Here is a 12,028-nt window from a genome sequence, read left to right on the forward strand (position 1 = left end):
TGGGCATTTTGGAATTATGAGATGAAACTTTTTGTGCAGGCGCCCACAGAAGACAGGTCCAGCTGTAGTTCCAGGTCACAGAATGAGGGTCCTGAGGACCTTCCTATGGGGAGAAATGGTCGCCACAAGAGAGCAGAGGCATGGGCAAGCATCAAGTGCTCCTGTTTGGCTTCTGTCTGACTGACATGTCACCTCCCTGACACTATGCATAGGTCTTCATTTTTGTTAAGTGGCACATAAATGCCTTTCCACTTTTTGATATCATTTCACAAAGTGATGTCCTCCGAGATGAGAAAGTGAAGTTCAAATGGTCACAGCAGGCGGCCTAAGAAAATCCGAGAGCTAAAGTGTTTCCTTCAAAAACTAGAAAAAAGGAAGAGCACGTGATGAACTATTCAGGGTATTAGTGGGGAAAAAATAAGAATAATTCTGAGCAGCTCAGTTTCTTTAATCTCTTCTTAATATTCTTTATTATTGCTGCTTTGTGGGTAGTCATTATTATATTTCTATTGTTATTCAGATGGCAATCACCCTTTCTTTCATCTGTGAATTTGTTTTATGTAATGAACTATTATTATTCAGAAACTCTTTTCTATTTACCTCTCTTGTTTTCCTGAATCACTGTGTATAATTTGCCTGGAAATTTATCATTTTAGAGGGGAAAATACTTATTCACACTAACTCAGGGGCTATTATTGAAAGGAATAGTTTTCCTTGGCACAAAAATAAGAGTCAACACTAATATGGAATTAGAAGTCAAGTCTAAATGATAACCATATGTTATATAATAGTGAAGTCTGTGTCAAGAGGAATTTACTATAAAGTTCAGGAGCTCTGGTGGGGTGCTTTGTTAACATCTAAGGATGAGTTCAAAGTTGCTAACTTGACCTTTTGTGGGCAATTCACATTTTAAAACACACAAGACAATCCCTAGCCACACCTTCTCTATATTGTAACATTTTTCATCTTTACCTACACACACACATGATGGCTCTCTCATGCAAGCACACATGCACACACAGCCTTCGAGTGACCTCCCTGATTTATCTCTGTACAATTCCCTTAATAATTATGTAACTAATATTAGTACAATAATATCATTTCAAATGCATAAAGTTCCTAAAGGAGAATGTTTATATAAGGTTCATTTTTTGTTTCCTACCAAGAAAAAGTATTAAGATCTCTAAAAGACACAATGTACTTTGCTTTTAAAGTAAAAGGGAAAATTGCTATCAATTTTTCAGTATGCTGACTCGAGTCCACAACCTGAGAAGCCCCAGGAAAAGCCATCGGTATCAAACATCCTCTTTTACCCACTCCCCTGCACTGAAATCCATGCACTTGGAGCTGCTATTTCACCTTAGACAGTGAAGTATACTTTCTTAGATAGGATTCTGGACACAGTCTGTGCTGAAATACTGAGGCTATCACAATAGTGCTGACAATTTCAGCTAGAAGAAGCCAGGGTTCATCAAAAGGGGCAGAGGGGATTAAGTGTGAACAAAGTCAGTTAACTTCATTCATGATCTGATCTTACCTTCTCCTGGTCTTTCAAGGCTATAGCCCAATTATTGTGCACCAAGAAAGAAAGATAGAAAGAGAAAGAGAGGAAAAGAGGAAGGAAGAGAGAGAGAGAGAAAGAAAGAAAGAAAGAAAGAAAGAAAGAAAGAAAGAAAGAAAGAAAGAAAGAAAGAAAGAAAGAAAGAAAGAAAGAAAAAGTGGAGGAACAGGAGAGAGAGAGAGAGAGAATCAGTATTACTTTTTATAAATCACATAAGCAAATGGTCTTTGAGTCCTTAAGTACTCTTGGGCTTATCTCTTTCTTTTAATTGTGATAGTAAAACAATAAAAATAAGATTTAATTTTAACCAACATTGGTCTGTCTGAGGCGGTAAGTAAAGATGGTGAGGTAGAGAAATATTAATCCAGGCTGGTTATTTAACATCTGCCTGAGTGTGAGGAGGATACTGTTGAAGGCACCTGCTCAGGACAATGAATCTCCTCAATTATGCTTTGGTCTATCGCCGCTTTCTCCTTGTGGTTTTCACTGTTTTGGTTTTCTTGCCACTCCCTCTCATCATCCGCACCAAGGTAAGCAAGCTTGGAGCACACACAGGCACATGGCTTGGGCTGTGCCATGAGTTGTCCTTCGATGTTGATCATGGTCTGGTTCAAAGCTGAAGGAATGGTAATACTTTCTGCTTGTCTATACATTGTACTTGTCGGTTTTCTTCATTTTTAATGGTTGGTCTTATTTTCATCTCGTCATTAAGTGGAATAACTAGACATAATAATCAACGAGATTTGTTCTCCACCTATCAACTAAATGAAAGAAGGAACAGAACAAACATAACTTTTAGATCTCTCAAGTTCTCAGTCTCCAGGAAGCATCATGGGTAATGATCTCTTCCCCCAGGAATAAGCAATCATATATTTCTATATAAAGGACTCGCAGGGATACCCAGCTTTCTGACATTGTGATATGATGTTGTTGCCAGCTACAAATATGTTGTGTTGTATTCACAGTTATTCTAGGATGCAGGAGCCCCAAGGGCCTGCAGGTTACACAGCCCTAGACAGAACAATTGGCAAAGTAAGGTCTAGAGATACTTACAGAGCTGTCAGCTCTGTGGCTTAGAGTCAGCCACAAAACTTCCCAGAAATTTAATTTCCTTCTGGAACAGAGACATCAAAGTTGTGAAGTTACGTTCCAGGTTAATCAGAAAATGTAATAAGTCATTGCTTTGCTCACTTCAGATTTTAGTGTGCATACGTTGGCATACTTATGAATATCTTTCAGTTTCCTTTAGAAAAGAATCAGTCTATTAAGCCCAGAATATTAAACTCAGTGAATTTTCCATGTTTTGGTGACGTGGTCTGAACAAGCAAACACTCAGTGAGCACGTTTGTATTAGAACTGTAGAAGTGTGAGCTGGTGGTAGCAGAACAGGTGCTAGAGACAGGCTCTCTGCTTGAGATGCCGAATTTAGCATTTGCAAGCTGTGTGACCTGAGCAACTTACATAACCTTCCTGTACTTCTGCTTTCTCAGAAGAGTGGGATCATGGCAGGCTTGTGGTGAGCACTAGATGAGTCATCACTCACCAAACAGAGCGGGATTTTCCTAGTCTCCCTTCATGTGCTGCCTATACAGCTAGGGGAATTCTTACCCTCCCTAGGCATGCAGTCCCTCCACTCAGTAGAAGAGAACCCAGCTGATGCTCTTTAGCCATTAGTACTGTTGTATTAATAAAATAGAATAATTATGGTACATTGGGTACCCTAGCTTCCCGCAGAAGTCTTAGCCACCTATCTGGAAATTCCTTGAAGGAAATTCACAGTGCAGGAATAGAATGCTCAGCCAGATTTCATCTTACTGTAGCTTCCTGAACTTGATTCCCACCCTTGAGACTAGGCAGCAATGTGACCCTGGTGCATGGACCAGATAACAGAATTGACTCGTACATACAGGGTTCTAATACAGCTCCTCCTCTCACCATTTCTAGGTCTGTTACTCCATCTATTGTGCACAATAACTTCTTTACAAGCTGCCTGATCATATGAATCTGCACATAGATCAGAATTTTCTCCCAGGCACATTTTGATTCATACATAAATGCTTGCCATATTTTAACATTCCTGCCTTAGTCTCAACATGGGCTCTTACTTATTTCAGGGAATACATGAAATTAAACTCCATAGGATTAAATACATAAATGAATCCTATGTCATGAACACACATCAGCTGTACTGCTCCACTGATGTACAGATGCATCTCACTCTAATTACTAGCCATAATTTTAGGGGAAAAATATAAGCTCACTGAGAAATAAAACAAATACATAAGTAAAAAAACACTAATATGAGTTCATGATTCACCACCAGGAAAGTGTATCATTGCTAAGATATTCACTCATTGATTTTCCTTTCCCAAACATGCAATGGTAAAAGTATATTACGTCTGCACATTAGCGCAAGTACATTGAGTGCAAAGCAAGGAGTCTGGTATCAAGTTGTACTTATGAATGTGTGTTCCTTTTGCTTCATTCTAATCAATTCACTTGTTAAAATTCAATTAATTTTAATGAGGACAAAAATCCATAACACCATAACAGAATTTTATTTTATTTTATTTTATCTTTGGCAAATTTGAATAGAAATTTTACCATTAACCAACTACTAAGTACACTTAAAAGAACATTCTTTAACTCTTGCAATGAAGGCAGAAAAGAAGGTATAATATTTGATAGACGCTTACATCTGCAAGGACATACATCAATTTATGGTTACCATCTTTGTTACTGAAGCAAGGAAACCTGCACTTGTAGACACAGCAATGAGGTAACAGAGGAATTCAAGCAAAATGAAAAATCAAACTTGTCTTTTAAAAACACAATGAACGTATGTGACACAGAACCAACAAGTGGGGGATTGCTAGCTGGGATTGCCATTGGTTACTGCTGCTTTCAGAGTCTGGCCTTGTCTCCTATCTCAATTCCATCTCCAGCCAAAAATGTGTCCTCCACAAAGGGCTCCTCAGAGAATTTTTAAGCAACAGTAAGAGGGAAGGAAAAAGGATATCTGTACAGAGCACTCCTCTCTTCCAGGCATTCTGCCAAATGCTTTGCCCACATCATTCTATTTAACCTTCTAACAACTGCACAGATGATGGCTGACAGGCCAGCGTTCTCATTCCACATCTGAAGGAATACGTGCTCAGGGACACTGAGCACAACAAAGACCGAGAAGCTTGTTCTGAACTTGGGTTTTGTCAAAACTTGGAATTCATATGTTAACAGGTGTTTTACAGACTTTTCTCAATTTGGTGTTTTTAAAGGTTTATTCCCTGTGGATTGTTAATCATTTATCAACAGCTCGGCCAGTGCTCTACAAGATAATGCTCCCAATAAGCCAAAGAGCAAAGGAGGTTTATCCTAACTATTTCCTTAATTAGCATCATGCTATTTAGAGTCCTGAGGTAGAAAATGGCATTGATTCCCGACACTGGGGAAAGGTCTTTTGAGAAATGAAGTAATGAACTAGGTGTGTGCTGTTTCTGTTTCCTGATGTCACAGAGTCCCAGCTATGTCACAGGGTCATGTCTGCTTGTCAGGTTATGTTGACCCTTTCTCATCTGGTTGTCACTATGAATCATGGCATTGGGTTGGAATCTCCATACCATCTTGTTGAATGAGAAATTGAGCCTATGTTTTTCTGTGCTTTCATGGGAGTGACATCTTGTAAGGAAAGAGACTATGCCTATTCCTGAAGCTTCAGGGCATAAGCCTAATAGAATACCAGATTTAATTATTACCAATTGGTTTATTATTATTAACCAGTCACACAAATTTTTCAGAATAAGTATACAAAGAAAAACTAGTAAGAGTTTCATATAATGTGGTTGCTTGTGTTTTCAAACACTTGTCTGTTTCCATTTTCTGATGGCCAATATTCACTACAAGTGATTATCTGCCTCTATAAAAGTTCCATGGTGGTTAGTTCAGTCCCATGGCATTGCTGTAGATGTTCCTTTGATAAGTGATAAGTTATACCTTCTTAGGAATATAAAGTATCAGAAATAGTTTTAAATTCTCACCTAAACACAAAGGTACTTTTATTGCTTCCCCAGTTAGTCCCTAATCAAAAACAAAGTAATCAATAATAAAGTTCTAATGCAACTGCTGGTTGCATTAAATATTTATTATTTAAATAATCACAGTGGTTTTTTTTCTCATTTTAAAGAAGAAATTGCCTCAACATTCCCATACAGAAGACTATTATTAATATTCGCCTAGGCGGTGTGCTACAGTTTCATTTATATTTTATATGTAACTGTTTGTTTATGACAACTTCTAGCAGTTTGCTAATTTTAATCTTTTCAGCATGTGCTCAGTTTTATTTTCATTCTTTTATTTATTTCTTTTTACAGTGTTTTGGTTTGTCTTGGTATTACTATTTATGAAACATACAAGATTAAAAGAAAGACCAGCTAGGGACTTAGCTCAATCAGAATACTATTGGTCATCCATGAAATCCTGAGTTCAAGGCCCAGCAATGTGTAAACAAGGTGTGGTAGTCCATGCCTCTAATCCCAGCAATGGAAGTAGAAGGAGTGGAGGTCAAGGTCAAAGCCAGCCCGGGCTTGGCTAGACATTGTCTCTATAAAAATGTTCTTTGAGAAACCGTAGGAAAAATCTGAGCAGTCATATATTATTCTATTGGCCACATTTCTCCCAAGAGTGTCTCACTCCAGCTGTCTGATGCTTTTGCTCAGAGCCCTTTTCACAATAAAGAGACAGGGAAACAATACTGAGTAAAACTTTTACTAGTTGATAGATTGTAAGATCCCAATTGCTTTTCAGTTTTCTCTTTGGTACTTCTGTTTTGTTTGTTTGTTTGCTTGTTTGTTTTTAATATTTTACATCAAGATGGACTCCAAGGGAGAAGAGTATGGGAGAGTCAAGATATACTCATAAGCCTCAAACCCATGTGTCCTTTCAGAAGCTTTCCTCCTCCCTCTCGCCTAACACTCAGTATGTTGTCTTTCCATCTAGATCTTGCTCTCCCCACCCCTCCCTCTTCCACTCTCCATCCTCACTGTACTCTCCTAGTGACAACAATCTTCATCTCTATTCACACATCATCTTTTCACACCCATTCTTCCAAAATCTCGCCAGAGAACTCATTTCAAAATGCCAGCTTGATCCAGTTATGACCACCAGGCAAGCATCGTTTACACTGATGAAAAGTTTCAACTTTGGCATTTGTCCTATTAACTTCCCATATCTGTCTTCCACACTCACTCTTTGCTGTCCCCAGAGTACCAGTGACTAGTCCTAATGTGCCCTCTTTGCTCATGCGAGGGAATCTTCCTGTCTCCTACTTTGTCCTGCCCTCCTTGAGAGGAACAGAGCTGAGAATCATTATGACTGTTCATGTTTTATCATAGCTATCTTGGCCCTATTGTAGTGTGCATTCCATGGGGTGATTATCTTTGCCTTCCTCTACAGACTCTAAATGCCTTAAGAGGATCATGTAGATTGTTAAACCCCAAATACTCTCTGTCACACAGAGAGTAGATGACTATGTTGAGTGAGCAAATAGGTTGTTCTCATGTGTCAGAAGGGTATGGAATTTCTATGAGCTATAAGGTGAAGAAGTGGTTGGAAGAGAGGGAACGTGAGTATAAATGGAAGGTGTCTGACAACAAAGCTCATTTTCCCTTCTAGGATAGGATTTTGTACCTTGCTTGGTAAACATGACAAATGTGACAGCTCATAATAATAAGCCTTGTAGTAATTATTAGAAATAGTCAATATCTCCTTTCAATGGTTAAACAAACTCGAGTTAAAAATTACCCAAAGTCACAGGAACCTATAAATGGAACAAAAAGATTATAGGAGACTGGCTGACTCCAAAACCCACAGAGGACAGCCCTCTTTTCTGTTGTGTATTTTTTAATTTTTAAATTAACATACAAGGTACTAGAAACTCCAAAGCCTACAGAGCACAGTGGCATTTTGTATTGTGTTTTTTAATTTTGAAATTAGAATGCAGGGTATTAGAAACACTATGACATTTTCTTCTACTAAAACTCACTTTGTTAGGAAATTACATTGCTCTGGAATAGTGTTTCTATGCGATCCTGATAATGTATATATACATCAGTTGCCACACTTAAAATCCCACAAGTGCTCACTGAGATGCAGATTCTCTGGTCTTGTAACTGTTGCACAAGAACCTTGACCTATGATGGACCCTTAACGTGTCAATGTCAGTAACTTTAAGCTTCTGTGATACATGGATTCTTGTCCATGGGTTAGCCTCATCTGTCTCCCAATACTTAAATAATTCTTATAAGTTTTCTAAGAGATTTTTGACATCCTACCCTTGGCCCATTCCCTCATCTATAAAATGAAGAGGGTTCTCTTTTAAAACTTTGAGATACTGTCTACAGATCAGCTGCTCTAGACTCACTTCAGATTCGTCTGTAAAATCCCAGCTTCTGGATGGTTAGTAAAATTCCCAGGTGACTGGGGTCGTAATTCATGGATTTCATTTTAATGCATAAAATGTAGAACAGTGGTTATTTCCAATTCAGTGGTGTGGGAGTGGGGTCTGAGTAAGATGAAAGTCATGCCTCTAGTGTGCTAGCGAGGTATTGAAGTTGAATAAAAAGGGGAGTTAAATAATAATCTCTGATACCTGGCTGTCTCAGCTCTCCGGTTTTAAAGTCTAAAATCTAACCCGAGATGCTAACTCTTTTCCCCTGACTGTAACATTGAGCTCCATACCTTCCATCTTCAAAGACAGGGATGTTTTAAAATAGATCAAGCTTTGCGATTAGTATGGATTGTGCTTTGATTGATAGCCACTGCAATGGTGCAGGTGTATCAGAAGCCATGTACAACTTTGGGTTCTGCCAGGTAATAACGCTTTCCTTATAGCACATAGACTTACTTAGAGTGCATTCTTTTCTCCTTTCTTATTGGCTTTGTGTCCTCTCCAGAAAATTAGTTGTCATGAGTGAGGCCTGTGGTTGATCTGCTTTCCTCAAATTCTGATGGAAGGAGAACAACTCTTTTATCCACATAAGAACCACACCCACAGCCCACTGTCAGTCAGTGTGTCCTTCAAAAAGGGGAGGGATGAAAAACTGTATTTAAAACAGAATATATGTGTCATTTTCATCTGGGGTTATCATTTAAAAGATAACCAAGGTGATTTTTTTTAAAACAGCTGCATTTTTCATGGTAATATGAGAAGTTTGGGAAAGGGGAAAATATTCCAATTGCCTAGCCATAACTACATTTGTGTTGGCTCTTCTTAGCTGAGTAAGATAAGACAGAATGAAGATGTTCTTAAATCAAGACTGGAGATGTGGGAGAATATCAGCTGTGAGGACTTCACCTCTGCACATAAATATTTTAGTTGTAATTCTTTTGTCCACATCAGAGATGAGGACACTGGGGGAAAATGGAAAGATATTATCTCAACTGGGGGAGAGTGTTTAAAAAAGAGGAACAAAGTAAAGCAACAGATCCCTAAGGCTAAGGAATCTTGTGCTTGAATTGACAAAGGTGTCTTGTGTAAGTGTTAAAATAAGTTAGCAAACAAAATAGTACAATGGACATAGCCAATTCATAGCCAACAGTTCCCACAAATGATTCTGGAGTCAGATCCAGCTCAACACCAGAAACTAAGGACAAAAGAGATATTCTTTAATTCATGAAAGACAAAAAGAGACTGACCACTGCTTCTGGTCCATAGGAAGCAGGCACTTCCAGTTTTCCTAGCCAGAAGAACCACACATCAGCTTTCTTACTTAGTCAGATGCACCATTTGGGTCATACTAGCAGGATTAGGGCTTTCAGCTGAATCTTATCTAAGGACTAATGGAGGTAAAAGTGAAACTCTCAGAACAGAAAGATAAGTATAGAAAGAGAAAGCACACAATGAAAATAATAGTGCAGTTCCTTTCGTGTATATGATGAGATGTGTATATGCTGAGTTCCATTTAGTATTAGAAACCAGTTTGGGGGGTCTTCCCTAGGGAAGACTTCGTCCTGTTCTCAGCACTTTTTAGTTACTTATAATTCTTTGTCTAGGGTTGAAGCATCATGGCCTTTGCCTCTTTTCATGGTAACATGTCCACTGGTGTCATTCTGCTTGCTCAGATCCTACTTAGACAGTCATGTAGATGAGACTTCATTGGATATAACTTCTCTGACATCTCTATGAGATGAAGCCTCACAGCAAACGTCCTGTTTCTCTGGCCTCTAACTAACTCTTACAATCTTTCCAACCTTTTTGCTATCATCTGAGGTACAGGAATTGTTCTCTCTCTCTCTCTCCTCTGTGTGTGTGTGTGTGTGTGTATAAATTTAAAGAAAAGAGGCCATAAGGTTCAAACATTAAAAGGTATTATTGTAAGGGAGGTATGTTGAAAGGGTTTGAGAGAGGAATGGGGAAGAGAAAACAATATAATTATGATGTAGTTTTTAAATGTATATAAAATTAATAAATAAAACAGCTATTACTCAGGATACTTTGGAAAGCTTCAAAAATGCACTATGATAATAAAGGTTGCAGAAATCAATATGTAGGTGAAAACACCGAAAATGCCATGAAAATAATCAGAACTCAGCAATATAGGAAAGGAGAAGAATATAAATGACAGAAAAGTCTTAAAAATTATGTTAGACATGAATAAAGGTAGTCATAGAAATTAAAACAACAAACTAAAATTTAAAACTCAGAAATGTCTTGGGAGTTTTGAGTGGCCTTACGTAATCAACTTCCTCAGGAGAAATGTCTCGTTTTTGTTGTTGAATTCAGTTTCTTCAAGGATAATGTTTTATTTCAACTAATATAAGCAATTTGCTGTGACAATACCATACACAGATAAGACGAATAATAGGATCATGCCAAGGCATGACTCAGGTACAGCCAGAAGGTATACCGACTAGGAAGGTGTCGATTGGGAGACTATTCTTCCTCCCTTACGCCTGAATAAGTTGGGGCACATTATTGGGTGTTCTTGCAAGGGTAAGCTTTATTCTAATCTGTGTTGTGTTTGCCTTGTTTCCTGGTAATCCTTTTGCCAGTTTGCAGCCAGATGGATAGCTAAATATCAGATAATAACATCCCTACAGATGTTTGAATTGGCTTCATGTCCATCATTAATTTTCGATTCTTTAAGGTATACTGCACTCTATACTCTTCCCTTGAAAGGTCAATACTCCACTCTGCCAGCACTTGGAAATGTACCCCCCTCCCTCCGTGGTCTGGTGTGCCAAATATTAAAGAATAGATTTCTTTTGAAAGAGAGGAGATCACCAAGGGCTCCTAGTGAAAGTATTAAATGTCTTAGGAGCCAAGGGGTCAGTCAGGAAAACAAATTAAGGTATAGATAGGCTTATTGGGTTAGGTAGTTTTGGTTTAGGTTTCTTTAGTATCTGGCTAGTCTCACCTACCCATCAATATTAAGAGACAAACTCAAGGAACAAAAGTCTTCCAGAGTATCAAATGTAGAACATAGTTTTATCTGAAAATGTAATCACAAACAGAAGATGAGAAGGCAGTAGAGACCTCAAGAGCCTTGGATATCAATTGTATCAGAATGAGTATTTCCCTTACCATGCTTCTTTTGGCCTTTAAAAGTTATCTTTTTCCTATATAAGAAAACACCTCGTGATTAGGGATGCTGAAACAGCCACCACAATTGTCCCGCCACACTTCTATTGAATGGAAGTAGAAGACTAAAGGCTGAGAATACTGGTTTTAATAGGGGGATTCAAGAAAAGGGCGGGGTGACACTGGGTTGCCTAAATGGAAATATCTAGAAATAGACCATCATTGTTATTCAGGACTGGTCAGATAAGAGGACGCTCAGGAAGACAGGGAAGGGGATTCAATCAGAATTAGGGTATCTTGCAGGCCAGGGTATCTATATTCTAGTGGTAGTAACAAGAGAAATGGGTACCATACTCAGAATAATCTGGTTAGGGAGAGCCAAGCAGGTCCATTATCAGGCTGAGTAGTTGAAGGACATGAGAGTTAGATTAGGTTCCCCTGTAGTGAAGAAAGATTGGTTAACAGAAAAGTGTTTGGGTTGAGACATGGGCTGAGTGTGACTTTCTGGGAAAATTGTCAATTAGTAGTTGACAATTAAAAGGGTGGACTCATGAGAGTGAGTTGTACAAAGGACCAAGGTTGAGTCCCCCATAGTCTCTGGTTTCTTACTTGACTCTATCATCTTCCTTTACATGTACTTCCCTCCTTGTGATACCAACCACCACAAGATGCTCAGGTGACCCAAGAAGACCACCCAGTCTTGGGTATTTGCATTACAACAATAGGAAACAGAACAACACACAGGCTGTAGGCCAGTTTGAGTTTGAGAAGTACTAGAAGGTCTGGGATGAAGCTGTGATTCTAAATTTTATTTTTCAAGTAAAGCTCAAGTCTATTAAGGCAAGTTTGAGAAAAATAAAGCAATTTACCAAATAGATCAGAAACCTTATTGA

The 12,028-nt window shown here is 38.5% G+C and overlaps 1 protein-coding gene across 2 annotated transcripts in view; it reads left to right on the forward strand.

Annotated features, from left to right (window-relative positions):
- Positions 1 to 1,965: 1,965 nt before the first annotated feature.
- The window catches only part of Slc13a1 (solute carrier family 13 member 1), a 77,120-nt gene continuing 67,057 nt past the window's right edge, over positions 1,966 to 12,028 (forward strand). For both annotated transcript variants that reach the window (XM_029478626.2, XM_021165220.3), the window contains exon 1: positions 1,966 to 2,091. In XM_029478626.2, coding sequence (XP_029334486.1) covers positions 1,993 to 2,091 — 99 coding nt within the window. In that variant the 5' untranslated portion in view covers positions 1,966 to 1,992. The remainder of the gene's footprint in view (positions 2,092 to 12,028) is intronic.

Source organism: Mus caroli, unplaced genomic scaffold (genome assembly GCF_978045245.1).
Source record: "Mus caroli unplaced genomic scaffold, Mus_caroli_1 scaffold_7, whole genome shotgun sequence".
In the NCBI taxonomy this organism is placed as follows: Eukaryota; Metazoa; Chordata; class Mammalia; order Rodentia; family Muridae; genus Mus; species Mus caroli.